This window comes from Hirundo rustica, chromosome 20 (genome assembly GCF_015227805.2).
Source record: "Hirundo rustica isolate bHirRus1 chromosome 20, bHirRus1.pri.v3, whole genome shotgun sequence".
Lineage (NCBI taxonomy): Eukaryota > Metazoa > Chordata > Aves > Passeriformes > Hirundinidae > Hirundo > Hirundo rustica.
Window position 1 is genome coordinate 2,598,815 of NC_053469.1, and position 16,119 is coordinate 2,614,933.

The window sequence follows — 16,119 nt, forward strand, 5'->3', positions numbered from 1 at the left end:
CCCGCGCCTCGGCCCCGCCCCCTGACCCCGCGCTCCCGGGAGCAGCAAGATGGCGGCGGCCATGGGGTGGCTGAGGCGCGGCGCCTGCGGCCCGGCCCGGCGGTGAGCGCGGCCCCGGCACCGCGCGGGGCGGGCACGGCGGGGGGACGGCGCGGGGACGGCGCGGGGACGGCGCGGGGACGGGCGGCAGCGCTCGGGATCCGCTCTGGGAGGGGGATCAGCGCTCGGTACCGGCCTTGGCGGAGCGGCGCGCCCGCAGCCCGTGACGCTGTCCCCGGTGTCCCTCCCGCAGGTGCGGGCTGGCGGCCGGCCGGAGCTACAGCGGCGGCGGCGCTTACCCCAGCGTGTCGCTGACGTGCCCGCTGCCCGGCGTGCCCAAGGCCGTGTTCGCGGCGGCCGAGGGCCGGGAGCGCTTCGAGACGCGGGTGACGGTGCTGGAGAACGGGCTCCGCGTCGCCTCCCAGAACAAGTTCGGGCAGTTCTGCACCGTGGGCAGTGAGTACCCGGCGGGGCTGGGGACAGCCGGTGTCACCTCAGCTCCCCCCCGAGCCGGGGCTGTGGTTGTGAGGGCCTGGGGTGTGAAAGTCACGCTGGTTTTTTCTCTTCTTTGCGCCAGTTCTGGTGAATTCGGGATCAAGACACGAAGCGAAATACCTCAGCGGAATCTCCCACTTCTTGGAGAAGCTGGCGTTCTCTGTGAGTGCTGCCCTGCGCTGCCCGGGGGTCCCCAAATCTGCACGGGGCAGGGAGGGAGAGCAGCCCAGGAGGGTTCTCTGCTCTTGAGCTGTTAAAACAGCGGTGACAGCTTCGATAGAGCCGCAGAATCTTAACTGATTATTAATTATCCTGACTGTAATTATATTTTGGTAGTCTTTGTGGTTTCACCTCCAAGGTTAGCATCAAACCATTTGACTGAAAGGATGTAGAAGATGTTCTGGGTTACACTGAGGGGTTATAAACAGTTGATACTTTACTAATTAATAACACTGGTATCTTTTTCCTTAGTCCACAGCTCAGTTTGGCAGCAAAGATGAAATTCTCCTCACCTTAGAGAAGCATGGAGGCATTTGTGACTGCCAGGCATCGAGGTGGGTGCTCCTTCAGCTTTACCTGGGTGTTGTAGCACTGACAGCACTTTGAATCTCTTTTTTCTGGCATGGGGCAGGAAAAGCCACTTTTTGTTCCCAAGCAGCAGAAATTCGTTTGTTTGGGCTGCTGGGAAGCTACAAAAGTGAGCCTGAAAGGATCGTAAAATTCAGATCTATTTCATTTCCGAAACACTTAATGATTCAAACAGCTTCATCTGTGAATTCCTGATACTGAGATGACGCTGAACGACTCCAAAAGTGACTTCTCAGTGAGTTTTTTGTTTTCCTGTGATGCAGGGACACCATCATGTACGCAGTGTCTGCTGATGCCAGAGGCCTGGACACCGTGGTCAACTTGCTGGCTGATGTAACGCTCCAGCCCAGGTTATCAGGTGTGGCAACACAATCCTCTGCCTCAAAAAAAACCAAAACAAAACCATTTCCAACATGTGGCTTGCTCTTAAGAGCTCAGAATTCTCTCAGAGGTGACCTTGCAGCAGCTGGGTGTTTTGTGTAGGGCTTGCCATCCCTTGCTCTGTCTCGTTGCAGATGAAGAAATCGAGATGACCCGAATGGCAATAAGGTTTGAGCTGGAGGATCTGAATATGAGACCTGACCCAGAGCCTCTCCTCACGGAAATGATCCACGCGGTAACGCACTGGGAATTCCACTCCTGCTCCATTCTCTTCCTCGTGGTTTTTGGCAGCTTCAGGGTTTATTTGAGACTGTTCTGAAACCAGATTTTTTTGTTACTCAGTTTCTGTGATGGGAGAATTTAGCTGTCCCTTCACTCTGAAGTCCAGCATTCTCCACATGTGGAAGATTCTAACCCAAACTAAAAAAAAACCCAAAAACCTACCTGTAACTTCCCTTTGTTGATGTGGGTGACAAAATGTTACTGACTTGCACTGGCGTTAGTGAAATAATGCTCAGCTTTGCCTCTCCCAGGTGTGGTTTAATTCCAGAGCAAAAAGAGCTTCAGAGCAGGGTTCAGGGGAAAATGAAGTGATCTTTGTGACTTTATCTGTTCCCTTTTAGGCAGCCTTCAGAGACAACACCGTGGGCCTGAAGAGGTTCTGCCCCGTGGAGAACACGGACAAAATCAACCGGGACGTGCTGCACTCGTACCTGAGCAGTTACTACACCCCAGACAGGATGGTGCTGGCCGGGGTGGGGATTGAGCACGAGCACCTGGTGGAGTGTGCCAGGAAATACCTGCTGGGGGTAGAGCCCGTGTGGGGCTCTGGGCAGGGCAGGGCTGTGGACAGATCCGTGGCTCAGTACACCGGAGGCATCATCAAGGTACGTGGTGGAGCTGGCGTCCAGCACCTTGCTGGGATTTGCTGATTTCTCTACAGGCTTCTGCTTTTTTTTTTTAAATTATGTTTCATGAGCTCAAACTGGCCGTGATGGCTGTTAATTGGGTGGCATGGTGATTATTGGGAATGTATCAGACCGGGTACGGCTGCTGTGAAAATTGGTGTTAATGATCTGTTCTCCCTTTCCACAGGTTGAAAAAGACATGTCAGATGTGAGTCTGGGCCCTACTCCCATCCCAGAGCTCACCCACATCATGATTGGGTTAGAAAGCTGCTCATTTTTAGTAAGTATTAACCTAAAATCCTACATTTTGCTTGCCCTATACTTGGAGAATCCCAGGAACGCTGATCCATCACTCAAACATCAACATTTTGCTGCTGCACATGAAAACAAGCATGACATTTCCCATGACATTTTGCTGAAGGCCTTGACCTTCACACTTCTCTTGTGCTGTGCTTTTCTTCTCCCCTTTACTCACCCCAGACCCTTGAGGGCTCTGCCATTACCTGAGTGTTTTTGTTCCAATCCAGGAGGACGATTTCATTCCTTTTGCGGTGCTGAACATGATGATGGGAGGTGGTGGCTCCTTTTCAGCTGGAGGGCCTGGCAAGGGCATGTTCACCCGGCTGTACCTCAATGTGCTCAACAGGTTGGTCGGTCTTGCTGTTTGAGGGGTGCCAGAAACGATCCTGTAGCAGATTTACATGGGAAAAAAAAAGCAAACCCCACCAGTTTTTATATCATTTTGTTTTGCTTGGAACGTGGGACTGGCGTGTCAGTTGGCATTTTGAGAGAGTGAAAGTAAAGGGCAGAAGTGACCAGGAATTTTCTTTTCTTCTGCTGGTGCTGTCCGTGCTTTTAATATTAACAGGATTGGCTTTGTATTGTCCTGGGTTTGGTCTCAAGGATTCAAGTGGAGAGAAGGGAGAAGATGCCACATGTGTAAATGGCAGAGGCAGGGATTGAAAATGCTCATTGCACTGAAAATGCTCTAGGAGTCAAAATGCTCACTGCCCGTGTTTAACTTTTACATGGTAAATCCTGCGGTTTAAATTTTAAAATGCTGTTTGCATACTCACAGGCACCACTGGATGTACAATGCCACCTCTTACCACCACAGCTATGAGGACACAGGTCTCCTGTGTATCCATGCCAGTGCAGATCCAAAACAGGTACAGAGTCCTTAAACAGGAGTCCTTGAACAGTAACCACATCTCAGTACCAGAGTCCTGTGTTGTTCTGATCTTCTTTCCACGGTCTGTTTTCCCCAGGTTCGGGAGATGGTGGAAATCATCACCAGGGAATTCATCCTCATGGCAGGAGCAGTGGGAGAGGTCAGCAGCACGTTTGATTTTGCACATGGTCTTTGAGCTGAAGTATGAAATAATCCCTGGAAGTGTCTGAGGCCAGGCTGGACAGGGCTTGGAGCAACCTGGGCCCTGGCAGGGGGTGGAAGTGGATGGGATTTAAGGTCCCTTGCAACCCAAACCAGTCTGGGATTCTGTGAATGCATTGCATTGACTGTACTAGAATGGATTTTTATAGATAATTTAGTTACATATTTCTGTAAGAGGATACAGCAGCATTAATGCATCCACAGAGAGAGGGGTGTCTGCAGAACTCTTTGTGTTACCTTGTACTACAGAGCAGCAAACAGATTTTTTTTTTTTTTTTAATTTCCTGCTCATTCACAGGTAGAACTTGAGAGAGCAAAGACACAGCTCAAATCCATGCTCATGATGAACCTGGAGTCTCGGCCAGTGATCTTTGAAGATGTGGGGAGGCAGGTTTTGGCAACAAACACAAGGAAGCTACCTCATGAGCTCTGCGCCCTCATCGGTGAGTAGACAATGCTTTGCCTTGCCTTGAGGGAGCTGTCGGTACAGTTAAAATATTCTTGTAGCACTGATTAAAGCCCGGGGGCATAATACTACAGGAGTATCTTTCAAACTGAGCCTAATTGCTCTCAAGCTAACAGAGGGCTTATTTTAGTCAGAAGGAAGGTGAGAATCATGGAGAAGATACAGAGTTGGTTTTCTGAGCATCGGCCTAAAGCCGCTCACAATGGAGGTGTCACAGCTCTGCCCTTTTTTCTGTCTGCAGGTCAGGTGAAACCCGCTGATCTCAAGAGGGTGGTGACTAAGATGCTGCATAAGAAGCCAGCAGTGGCTGCCCTGGGTGATCTGACAGATCTGCCCACGTATGAGCACATCCAGGCCGCCCTTTCCAGCAAGGACGGGCGGCTCCCGCGGCTCTACCGCCTCTTCCGATAGAGCAGCGCCTCCTGCCCAGCCTCAAAATCCCTTCTTTTTTAATGGTTTGTTGTTTTTTTTTGTTTTTTTTTTTTTTGATTCTCATGTTGCTGTACCACCCTCCCTCCCCTCAATGCTCCCAGGCATTCTGTGCAACCACGGAGCTGAGCAAAGCTGCTTCAGAGCACTGGACTGCAGAGAACTCCTCTAAGGAGCCAGTGCTGGCTCTGGAGGAGGAGTTCAACCCTCTGAGTAGGTTTCAAGAGAAGATGGGTGTTGACACCCTTCTCTTGGCTTTGGGGAGAACAGAGCAAGCCAAAATATTCACCACTACAATGAAAGAACATCTCTGAGCAGTCACTGCCTCTTCATCACCCCAGCAGTGGGAGTGGGGCTGTCACACGAGGCCCCACTGTGCCCTTCCTGAGGAATGGCACCTTAAACAGCTCGGCTTACATGTCTGAACTCAAAGAATATTTATAACTGTTACCAAGGTGAGCAAAGACTTGGTCAAACTGAATTAGGAAAATAATAGTTACTGTCCCTGTGAAGTTAGGCAAAAAGAAGTTTCCTGCAATCCAGATTTTGTTACAGATCATGGATCCATTTTCAACATTTTCACCATCTGACAAGGAGTCACCCCCTGGGAATAACTTCATCATCTTGCTAGAGCTCCAAGGAAAGCAGACCCATGACAGAACCAATTTTCTGTGGAGTTCCTCTGCAGAAGTACTGTACATAATGGACACCTGAGAATGAGATCGAGCCTATTCTTCATGTGTTTCACTTGGACATGAACTGTGCTAAAGAATGAAATCTCCTTTCCTCTAGAGTTGCTGTACAAACAGTTATTAAAGGAGTTGCTGCTGCTTCACCTGAAACTCGTGCCTCATTTCCTCAGTGTCACCCAGATGGACCTAAGGCCTTGCAAAACGAAGATACAGTCGTTCTCAGAGCAGAGATGTGGCTCAGCTGGAAGTCAAGATAACAAAATCATAACGTTTAGAAACATGGTCTTGACTGACACCACATCACACAAAGCCAAGCGCCACATGTGTGACCTGCTGAAGAAATGGAGACTCAAAAGAGGAATAAAACACTGGGTTTATATAATCCCCTAATACTTGGGTTTAAAAATACAAGACAGGTGCATTGCAGCTCTTCACTGAGAGGAGCAATCCAGCTGGGAGCAGAGCACTGTGAGGCTGCTGTTACCTGCTTCACCCCATCCTTCCCTCCTGCAACTCAAAACGTTGCATTGCTTCCTGCAGAGCCCACAGTGTGGAAGTCCCGTTCAGTTGTTGTGTATGCTTGCGAGGAAATAAAGAGACCTCTGAACAACTGGAGTGAGTAGTAAGAGTTGTGAAATTCATCTGCCACGGGTTTCCTGAGCTGGAATGTAGAGCACGCTTTGTTCAGTGCAAACAGTTGCAGAGAAATCTGTGCCACCCCTCCAGCTGAAGAGAAACGGCCCAGGTCACCCAAACACACACCACGCAAAGAACTCTGGTTCTGACAACAATAAAAGCTGGTTCTCAGTTAAGGTATTGCATTAATTTATTCTTACTCCTTTAAAAAGAAAGGAAATCCAAATACCTGATGGCTACAGACAGGTCGGTGCCATAAATGTACCGCAGAACAGGAGCCTGTCTTGGACAGGTTGCATAGTCGGCAGCACTTCCTCCAAGGTGTTTGCATGATGTTTTAGATCCTAAAGTGATTGATGATCCCATCTGTGCCCATGAGGAGTTCTTAATTATTAGCTGTACTTAACATTTCACCAGTGCCACGCTGGTCCTTGTAGTATATATAGCCTTAAGACAACACTACTTCAAAAATAGCAAGTTATTCACAGTTTACTGATCTGGAAAAATAAAACCGAAAGGAATTGACTGTGATTGGAGGTAATGGAGCTGTGTGGAGCTGAGTGGCCGCAGTTGCTCTGCAAACCTCCCTGGAGCACTCACTATAGGCATCACTTTGGTGAAGCATCACACAGTGCCTGTTCTCAGATAAATGCCAGCTGCTGCTGCTGAAGGCAGGTAGTGCTTAATCGGCCCTGGGGAGGACGAAGTGAGCTCAGGAAGGGATCGCTTCAAGCAGCCTCAGCAGACAAAATATATGGCCTGAGAGTTTGGTATTTACCCCCTTAGTAACAGAAGGCCTGTAGAATGATTATTGAAAGGCAATGTTTCTACACTTCAATGTACAGCAGTACATTCACACACAATTTGCTGTAGAGGACCCAAAAAGCCCAACACAGGAGCACCATCCATACACAGAACCGGTCCCTGTTACTCCTTGCACAGAACACCAACACTTGGCTACAGAGAAGGAGCACACCCAACCCCACACTGGATGGAAGTTAATCTGACCAAACCAAAGAGACAAACAAAGAATTCACCTTTCTGCAAGCTTTTCTTAGGTCCCCTGCCCTGGGTGATGCCAGCTCCAGCAGCTGTGCCCCTGCGTGGAGGGGAACCAAGGGTCTGCACCCAGTGGCTTCCTAAGATAGTCTGGTTAAAAATAAATCAGTTACACCACTTGGGTTGGATGTCTTAAATAAGTGGCTCCTTTTCTTCGGCAGAAGCGCTTGAGCTACATGGATTAGCTCATGCAAATGAATCCAGGATGAGGTTTAAGACATTCTTCACAAGCCACAGCAACTGCCAGAGGTGCTTATGCAGAGTTTGCCATGGCCTGAAATCCTCTTTCGGGGCACCTCTACCACAAGCGCTGCAGAGCTCTCAGCTCAAGAAATGCTACATATGCTGCTGGATCTTTGGTCCTTTTGTTCGCGGCGTTTCAGAAGCTCCCGTGTAGCTCGCCTCCTTATTCCGATTAAATAGAGATCTCTGTCAAACAGCCCTGCAGCCAGGGGGATGCTGCAACAGGAACACAAGCCAGCACGTCAGGGCATCAATAGCTCTTGTTTGCCCAGCATTTCCCTACTGCTTCATCCAACAAAGGCCACAAACCTGATTTTTGGTTTCTTAAGGCATTTGGCTACTGCTGTGGGAGAAACAGGAGTCGTTCTTCCACAGGAACAAGTTAAGGTTTTTCACAATACTTTAAAATGGTGGTTGTAAAAGGAACATGTACTTTAAATTTTAGCATGAACTCACCTGCTTTAATATATAAAAGTCTTAATGACTCTAAATTAAAACCCATTCATTCGAAAAGCTAAGCCAGGTTACTGCTGAGTTGGTGTATTCACTGGTGTGGTTCATCTCAACAATTCTTACCTCGGTCTGTTTTAGAGAGGCCAGAGGAAACCTGAGCAGCCCATCACACACTGCTATTTAATGGGTATTGAATACCCAGAAACAAAAATTCCCACTGTAATTGCACTGCTGCTCAAATACTTGGAGAAATCACTTTTCTAGATATCCGGGTCTTGAAATCCCTGACCATGTCACTCACAGAAAAGAGAACAATTCCAAACCAAATCTTCTAAGGAGTTCTACTAATATGACAGCCTACAGTAGGATATTAAGAACTTGGAGGATCTCATAATCCCCCACTGACACCCAGCTGTGCTGAACTGCAGCCTCCACTGGGGAGGGAAAACAGAACTGATCCTAAAGAGGGAAAGAGGAAGAGGGGAGGAAAGCTGCCCACGCTGACAGGGAAAACAAAGAGCTGCCTCTCAGATAAAGCACAGATTTCTATTCAATTCCAGCGGGCTCTGTTTATCCCCCTCAGGAGGATTAAGGGACCTGGCAGCAGGGATTTCAGCTGTCAGTGCAAGGTTTAAGCTCTGACCACCAGCCTGTCCTGGGTAAAACCCAAAGAGGCTGCAGGGATAGACACAGCAGAATATCCTCGGGATCACTGGAGCCAGGAGCAATCGTGTGGAGCTGCAGGAGGTACTCACTTGTCTCTGCCAGGCCTCACTTTCACACGGAACAAGGCAAACACAGGCCGGTGGTCCGAGGTTTTGATGACAGGACAAGAGGAATATTTGACAGCCTGGATGTCGTCCTTGTAGCGGCTGCGGAACACGACTCGGTCCTGGAGGCAGGGAGAGAGGGGACAGGGAGGTGACTCCCCCTGCACATCATCCACCCTGGAAAGCAGCACTGCTTCACAAGAGACAAATCCATTCACTGATCACGCTCCACTTAATGAAATTAACGTGTCCTTGGATGGGGATCCGTTCATGAAGTGTCTGTCCCCAGCAGCTGTTCTGTGCCAGCTCTGAGCACAGGGGACCCCCCTCGGACAGGATGTCATGCAGGGAAAATGAGGTTAACAGCCTGTGCCAAACTCTCCCTGTGCTCACAAACTCAACAGTCTTTTCTTCCAGCAGCCCCAGCTGCCCTTAAGCAACAAATCCCAGCACAACTGAATCCCCTTAGACCCCTGAAATCATCCCTTACCGTGTAGGAGGGAGTCCTCTGCTTGGAAGTGGTGTCGTAGCTGTCCTTCCCTATGTCAAACTTGTAGGAAGGACGGAAATGGATATCAGCCTCTTGGAATCCTTTGAAAATAGACCCTGCAAGGGAAGGGGAGAACAGCATGAACAAACTCCTCCTTCCTGAGAACTGGGCACTGTGTCTACTAATGCTGGCTAGAAACAACAGCCATGTACATCCCAGAAAAACCTGGACTTGGGCTCCAGAAAGGGAGCAAGCTGACATGGAGAGGATAAAAAACAGCCAGTGGCTGTTTAGTCAGTGGTCAAGTAAACAAAGAACACCTGGTCCATGCACTTCCCCTTCCACTGAAATCTTGTGCTGCTTTGTAAATGCTGTTCAGATCCAAATTCCTGGACACTGGGACAGAGTGATGCTCAGGTTACGGATGAAACAGCAGCAGATGGCTTGGGAGGTCACATTAAACAGAGCAAACTGCTACAGCAAAAGGTCCCCTGACACACTGCCACTGTATTTGACAACTGCTGAGTCCCTTTTTTAGGGAACTTAACCAAAGGAAGCAGGAAAGGTCCCCAGGAAATGGGGACTGGGCTGACATTACTCCTGTGTGTATCTTTGCTTCTGGAGAGGAGGGAGATGAAGAGCTGCCCCTTACCCCGACTCATCTCACTGGTCAGCTGGTCATACACCAGGAGCTTGGACACGTCTGTGTCCGGGTTCTGGTTCAGGATGGAATCCACAGTCTCCCGATCTTTATTCAGCCGGAAGTTGAAGTCACCAAACCAGAAAACTTCATCAAAGCGAGTCGTGACATCACCTGCAAATTCACACCACAAGCGTTCAGGGGCTGCTGCTGAACGTGCTCGAGGAACAGGAAGAAATTCTTCCTTTTTGCTACCTGGAGATGTGACATTGAGTATGATTTCTGCCTGTGATCACCACTGAATGTGGGAATTAACAACCCAGGAGAAAACAGAACGGAAATGTTAAAAACCACAGAAAAAGCTGAAAAGAGACCAAACTATCTGTAGGACATAACACCAGAGGGAACACAAAAGGCTAATGCTACACTGCAGATAAAGAGTATATTCAATTTCCTAGGAAAAGGACCTAATTATTTATCTAGGTATCAAGTTGTCCACACAGTATTAGGAAACAATAATGGACTTTGGCAAACAATGCTCTGACCTGTGTACATGCTAAGTGACATAAGGTTTATTCTCTTAAATTTTGAAATAATTCCTAATTGTTCTACAAAACACTTGGAAAGTGAAACACGTCTGTAATATTCAAAATAATTAAACCAAAATTACCATATTGCTAAAAAAAATACATCAAGTAAAAATTCCCTTCAGAACTTTCTCTCTCATATTTAATTTTTTTTCTCAAATTCCCAATTTCAAAAAAAAAATTTAAAAAAACCATGGGAGTAATAACCAAGCTCAGACAAAAAGACCTGTAGTCTCTTGTTACACAGTCTGAAATTATCACTCTTCTTGTCTCTTTCTCAGTGCAGACTGAGACAATGCACACACTCTGCTGATCTGGGCTCCCCACCCTCATGGTTTCACACTTACTAGAACTGGATCGATATGGATTTGTGTCTGGAACGTTCTTGGGAAGTGTAAGGGCTTGAATGGTTTTATTGTAGTCCAGTTTCCTCTCATTCACTTTACTGTCCCCAGCTGCAAGAGAGAAACCCCATTACTGCCAACAATCAATCATTTTCACTCAATGACCACTTTTGGTTATACCAGGAGCTTCCAAAGGGTATCAGACATTTTCCAGATGGAAAACGTGACGCTCTGGGAGCGTCTGCACTGAATAATGATGGCAGAAAGTGTGGGAAAAGGGATACAATGGTGCAGAGTTCATTTCTGTTTCCACAAACACAGTTCTTGTGTAAGTTTGTTACCAAACAAATGTCCCCCCCCCTTATCCTCAGCTCAGCAATCCTGAGCTTTGGCTTCAGCCTGTCCTGCTTTTTTCACCTTTCCACAGCTCCCCCTGCTCCTCCCTCCGCCAGGACACCCGTAGCGAGATTGCAAAAGTCTCACATGTGAAGTGGGAGGTGATGAAGAGAAAGGAGGTCCCAAAAAACGTGAAGCTGATTCCCAGAGCTCCCTTGGTTTTGATCTGAGACACGATTCGGGTTGTCACCGTGGCATACTCCACTTCTGGAAGGAGGAAAAGAAGACGCCGTTACTGAAACGCTCCTGACAGCGAGCGGGGAGGTTGGAGCGGGGAGAAAAGGGCAGGGCACGGGCTGGCAGCAGAGCCCGCACTGCCCACACACCCGAGCAGAACCAGATGAGGTCCCTGCGGATGAACACGGACATGTAGAGCACGCCGTGGGCAGCCGAGTGCAGCAGGACGTAGTGGGGGCCCAGCGTCTCCTGCAGGCGGATCTCCCACTCTCTTCTGCGGGAAAGAACAACAGCTGGATCACACAGACAGTACAGGAGACAACAACCAGGAGAGCGGATCAGCGTCCTGCACGCACGGCAATCCCCCTCGCGCACAACATCGAGCCACGAGCACAACCTCCCTGTGCTGAACTAAGGGCTGGTGCTGAGGTGCCGCAGAAATCGGCAGAGCTTTGCCCTCAGGATGAAATTCTGTATGCCCAGAGAAGCTGTTCCATCCCTGGAAGTGTCCAAGGCCAGGTTGGACAGGGCTTGGAGCACCCTGGTCTAGTGGAAGGTGTCCCTGCACACGGCACTGGATGGGTTTTGATGTCCCCTCCAGCCCAAAACATTCTGGGATTTTATGATTTACAGATCTCTGTGGCTTTTTCCTCTAAATCCCATTTCCTTTGGTGCTCATGCAATAGAATTCAGTCTTGTTAAATGGGTTGATTATTGAAAGTATTAGGAATATAATGGAGACTATTCCTAGTCTAACTCAAAGCCAAATAATTAGTTAACAATAAAAGAAGATGATTCATTACATTGTTTTTGCTACCTGTCTGGACAGCCTTCTTGAACCCCAATGACATACATGTCCTGGGCAAAGTCTGGATCTGTTGGCAATAAGAAGTCATCCAGATTTGCTGGAAGTTCCTATTACACAAGAAATTTAAAACAAAAAGAAAGAAAAGCAATATTAGTTATGTGAAAATTTATTAGAAAAACACTTTGCAGTTGGACAAAGGAACACGGTCACAAACAGAAAAAATCACCCCAGTCCTCTCAGTAGAGCTGGGGTAACTTTACTGCTGCCAAAGTGAAGAGCTCTGTGCACCTACCTTCTGTCCCTGCATGTTCCAGGTGGCCACAAAGATTCCCATATTCCGATTAGGGAAATATCTGCTGAGTTCTTCTGCTCCCATTAAGGCACCACTTGCCAGAAGGCTGCCTTCCAAATAGCTCCTGTGCACAGAAGACCCAAAAAAGAGCATCTAAGGAAAGGGCACGGCAGCTGGGACATTGATGTTGTAATGTCTGAATCTCGAAGTAACCGAGAATATACCTTTAAGAAGAAGGAATTTAATATTTATAAATCGTTCCGCTTGCCTAAAGCTCCTTCCAAAGCCAGGACACGAGGGTGATGGTGAGGCTGATGCTGCTCAAGTTCTGTGGTGAGAAGGCAGAAGCATGCAAAGTCTTCAGCCCCACTAATACTCATGCAGACACAGAACAAAGAAATTGGTTTGAGGACCTCAGGGCACCCAGAGCAGCTCTGGCTGCCCCTGGCAGTGTCCCAGGCCAGGCTGGACAGGGCTTGGAGCAGCCTGGGACAGTGGGAAGTGTCCCTGCCATGGCAGGGGTGGGGCTGGATGAGCTCTGAGATCCCTTCCACCCAAACCATTCTGTGATTCTGTGATCCCATTAAATTTGAGCACCTTGAGGCAGCTCGGTTTGCTCCAAACAGCTCCACCACTCCCAGTGTTCTGGCATCTGGTTTCTCCTAGCCGAAAACTCAAACTCACATCCCTCCTTCAATTCAGGCTCATCAAATCAGCTTCAAGAAAATAATTTACTGAGCCTGAGGTCTCAAAATATCCCCTTTGGGAAGCACAGATGCATCCCACAGCACCTGCCTCTCTGAAGGACACGCTTACAGAGGTGAGGGATGCTGGCACAGGGACTGCATTTGAATAAGCATTTTTAATCTTGCTTAAGCTCTGCAAATAATGATGAGAGAATAGTATCAGGGTGTTCTGGGCAACCCAACACTGCCCACTTGGCTCCAGCTGCTTGAGGGAGGAATGGGAAAGAAAACCCTCCTGGCAAACAAGTAACAATCTATCTTTGGGGCTTTTTTTACCAGCTAGTAACACTTTAATTTATCTCAGTTATTTCCCCTCTGCTACTGACTCCCACGCTTTGGATCAATGATTAGCCTCTTCCCTCCTGGAGATGCTGGGGCAGAGGAGCTCCTGTGGGAAACTGGAGTAGTTCCCAGCACATAATTGGATCCTGCCAGTAACCAAACAAATGCAACATCTGCTCAGCACCTCACAGGACTGTGATAAAGCTGCACGACAATCTCAATTTAAAATGCCTGGTGTTATTTTTTTCTGTAATTTTTCCTTTCGGTTCAAGCCCAATGAACTTTTAGATTTTTCTAAAAAGCAGCTGCTGGCACTTCTTAATTCCCAAACCAGATTATGTTAACGTTACAAGCAAACTGACAGCAAATCAGGCTCGTACTTAATGAAAATACTTGGCTAAAAGGAGCAAATGCAGAGTATTTGTACCGATCCCTTCAGCTTCCAACTCTCTTCACAGCAGGTTAAATAACACAGAACGGCTTTTGTGCTTCAGCAGGAGCTCAGGAGTTCCCTGCCCAGTGGGATTCTCCTGCCTGCTAACACCCCCAAACCAGGAGCAAAGCCGGGGGAGCCCTACCTGCTGCGAACATCCTTGGCTCGGATGGGGGTGAGCACGCTGAAGGTGGATTTCATGGAGTCCGTGGAGCAATTGTCATAGAGCGTCCCATTGCCCTGCAGCCTGGAGTCGCTGAGGCTGCTGCTCACCCTCCCAAACTTGTGCTGAGAATAATGTCGGTAATCCAGACAATCGGAGTCGATCCTATTAGCTGTCCTCAGCGAGTGGGAGGCCACGTTGAGCTCCATGGGGGGGAGGGGGCGGGCCGGCATGATTTGGGACAGCCGGGGTTTGCCCCCCGCGAACCCCTTTCCCCGCAGGAGCCCCCCAAAGGCACTGGAGATCTCGGAGGCTCGTTTGCCCAGGTCCGAGGCGCCTCCCCTGCTCTTCCCCCCGGGACCGGCTTCCAAGGCGTCCGGCGAGCTGTGCGAGGAATCCTGCTGGCAGCAGGGATTGCAGGGGCTGGCCCTGCCCCTGGTGGGAGGGCTGGGGGATGCTTCCTGCAGGGAACCGTTGGAGGAGCTCGTCTCGTTGGGATCAGTCAGACTTTCCTGGCTCGTTCTAAATCGTCTCCACTTCCTCCAGCTCTTTTCGTCCAGGGATGCGGCACGTTCCAGCCGGGGTTTGCGAGGGGGCCTCGGAGTGATCGATTTAATCTTCATATTGGCTTTGAGTTCTTCTGGCAGAAGCTTTAAGGTCTCGCTTATGGGCGTGCCTATCTTCGGAGGTGCCCCATCGCCCCCAGCCTCCTTTTTCGCTGCTTTTCCAGCTTTTTTTGCCTGCAGGTCCTGTACTGCTCCACCTTCCATGCTCCGAGTAAGACACACCCTGGAGTGCTGCGGAAATCCATTTGGAGTACTCATCGTCCCCCTGGGTACCAGCTGTGGATGCTGCTCCGGACGAAAAGTTCCTCAAAGCATAGTTTCCTTCCCTTTATCACCCTGTGGGTTCACAGGGCTTTACTCAGCCAGCAAGGCATGGGACTTGCAGACAGCTCAGCCTTTAGCTGGGAAGGAAGGGCAGGTGAATGCGCAGGCAGATGCATTGTCTGCAAAATTCCAAGACGTGGGATACCTGGATTTCTCCAAGAGAAAGATGTAAGAATGAAAAGTTATCGAGCTGCAAACTGTACTCCTTGATCAGAAAGCATCTCCTTGCAGGACCTCCCTCTAGCACAACTCACACCTTAACGTGACCTTGTTAGAAAATCACTGTTATTTCCCGTTTTTTGCCCCAAAAAGCAGAGCAGAGACCTCACTGCAGACATCACGGCTGTGCAGACCCTTCTTTAAGGAAAGCCTGTGCGCCCTGCTAGCACGAAAGGAAATTTAAGCTGCACAGCAACCACAGCTCCTTGTCCTTGCTGTACACACGGCGTCACCAGCACGACCAGCCCGCAGCCCGAGGCCAGGAAATTTCCAGCGATCGGGAAATCGCTGCCGCCTTCTCCTGCCTTGCACCAACCCCGCTCACCGCCGCTGACACCGAGAAAATACCCCAGGGGTGGCTTTAGGGTACAGAAAAAGGAATTCCCTCCATCCCTACACGGGGGAAGCACCTCGTCATTCTGCGGCTATCGCGGGCCAGCCTCGCCCGGCCCCGGGAGGGCACCACCCGGCTGCTCCGGCAGCCCGGAGCGCGGCTTTGGCACCGAGGGGCCGCCGCCCGCATCCCCCGGCCGGGCAGGAGGGACCCGGCCCCGGCAGGGACCCGGCCTCACCCTCACACCCTCACCCCCTCACCACGGCCGCGCCTCCCGCCCGCCGGGGCCGCCCCTTCCCCGCCGCTGCGGGCGGGACGCAGCCCGGGCCTCACCGGTTCCTCACGGCTCCTCGCCGGTGCCCGCGGTGGCGGCGGCGGTGCCCGTTCCTGTGCCGGTCTCGCTCCCGGGGCGGCCGCCGCGGCCCCGCCGTGGTAACGGGGGCAGCGCCGGGCCGCGCCCGCCCCGCCCGCAGCGCCCCCGGGCGGCCGGAGGAGCGCCCGGCAGAGAGCGCCGAGAGTCGCCGCCGTCACGACGCGGGAGGAAGGCGGCGTTGAAAAAGCAGCTTAAAGTAAACGTGTTACACTTAAAAGAATTTAAAAGTTGGCTGTGTTAAGCCTAAAGCTTCAATTTGGAACATTTCGGTACAAACAGCGATCACAGAATCACAGACTGGGGGTGGAAAGGACCTTGAAGATCACCCAGTGTCCAACCTTCACCATGGGCAGGGATGACACCTGGCACAGGCTCCAAGCCCTGTCCAGCCTG

At 50.0% G+C, this 16,119-nt stretch overlaps 2 protein-coding genes across 3 annotated transcripts; one reads left to right on the forward strand and one right to left on the reverse strand.

Annotated features, from left to right (window-relative positions):
• The first annotated feature begins 37 nt into the window (after positions 1 to 37).
• On the forward strand, positions 38 to 6,006 carry PMPCA (peptidase, mitochondrial processing subunit alpha). The gene is made up of 13 exons (XM_040083225.2): positions 38 to 102; positions 293 to 495; positions 617 to 696; positions 1,006 to 1,088; positions 1,386 to 1,480; positions 1,638 to 1,738; positions 2,127 to 2,390; positions 2,599 to 2,691; positions 2,939 to 3,057; positions 3,490 to 3,580; positions 3,680 to 3,742; positions 4,103 to 4,247; positions 4,512 to 6,006. The coding sequence occupies exons 1-13, from the start codon at positions 50 to 52 to the stop codon at positions 4,679 to 4,681; spliced, it is 1,560 nt and encodes a 519-aa protein (XP_039939159.1). The 5' UTR covers positions 38 to 49; the 3' UTR covers positions 4,682 to 6,006.
• Positions 6,007 to 6,192: 186 nt separating this feature from the next.
• INPP5E (inositol polyphosphate-5-phosphatase E) lies at positions 6,193 to 15,796 on the reverse strand. Of its 2 annotated transcripts, none has more exons than XM_040083224.1 (11): positions 15,687 to 15,796; positions 13,893 to 14,945; positions 12,287 to 12,410; positions 12,004 to 12,101; positions 11,336 to 11,460; positions 11,097 to 11,216; positions 10,617 to 10,724; positions 9,695 to 9,856; positions 9,043 to 9,158; positions 8,538 to 8,674; positions 6,193 to 7,545 (listed from the first exon to the last, which is right to left on the reverse strand). In XM_040083224.1, the coding sequence occupies exons 2-11, from the start codon at positions 14,732 to 14,734 to the stop codon at positions 7,413 to 7,415; spliced, it is 1,965 nt and encodes a 654-aa protein (XP_039939158.1). In that variant the 5' UTR covers positions 14,735 to 14,945; positions 15,687 to 15,796; the 3' UTR covers positions 6,193 to 7,412. The 2 variants fall into 2 exon arrangements, with proteins under 2 accessions (XP_039939158.1, XP_039939157.1); XM_040083223.1 differs by having other exon boundaries at positions 13,893 to 14,953; positions 15,687 to 15,790.
• Positions 15,797 to 16,119: the final 323 nt, after the last annotated feature.

Excerpts from the sequence above, each read along its gene's own strand:
- INPP5E (XM_040083224.1), bottom strand. The coding sequence starts at position 14,734 with ATGAGTACTCCAAATGGATTTCCGCAGCACTCCAGGGTGTGTCTTACT. Across the intron at positions 12,411-13,892 it reads GCCAAGGATGTTCGCAGCAG|GAGCTATTTGGAAGGCAGCC; the intron begins GTAGGGCTCCCC and ends TTCTGTGCACAG. Across the intron at positions 9,159-9,694 it reads GACCAGTGAGATGAGTCGGG|GGTCTATTTTCAAAGGATTC; the intron begins GTAAGGGGCAGC and ends CTTCCCTTGCAG.
- PMPCA (XM_040083225.2), top strand. The coding sequence starts at position 50 with ATGGCGGCGGCCATGGGGTGGCTGAGGCGCGGCGCCTGCGGCCCGGCC. Across the intron at positions 103-292 it reads GCCTGCGGCCCGGCCCGGCG|GTGCGGGCTGGCGGCCGGCC; the intron begins GTGAGCGCGGCC and ends TCCCTCCCGCAG. Across the intron at positions 4,248-4,511 it reads TGAGCTCTGCGCCCTCATCG|GTCAGGTGAAACCCGCTGAT; the intron begins GTGAGTAGACAA and ends TTCTGTCTGCAG.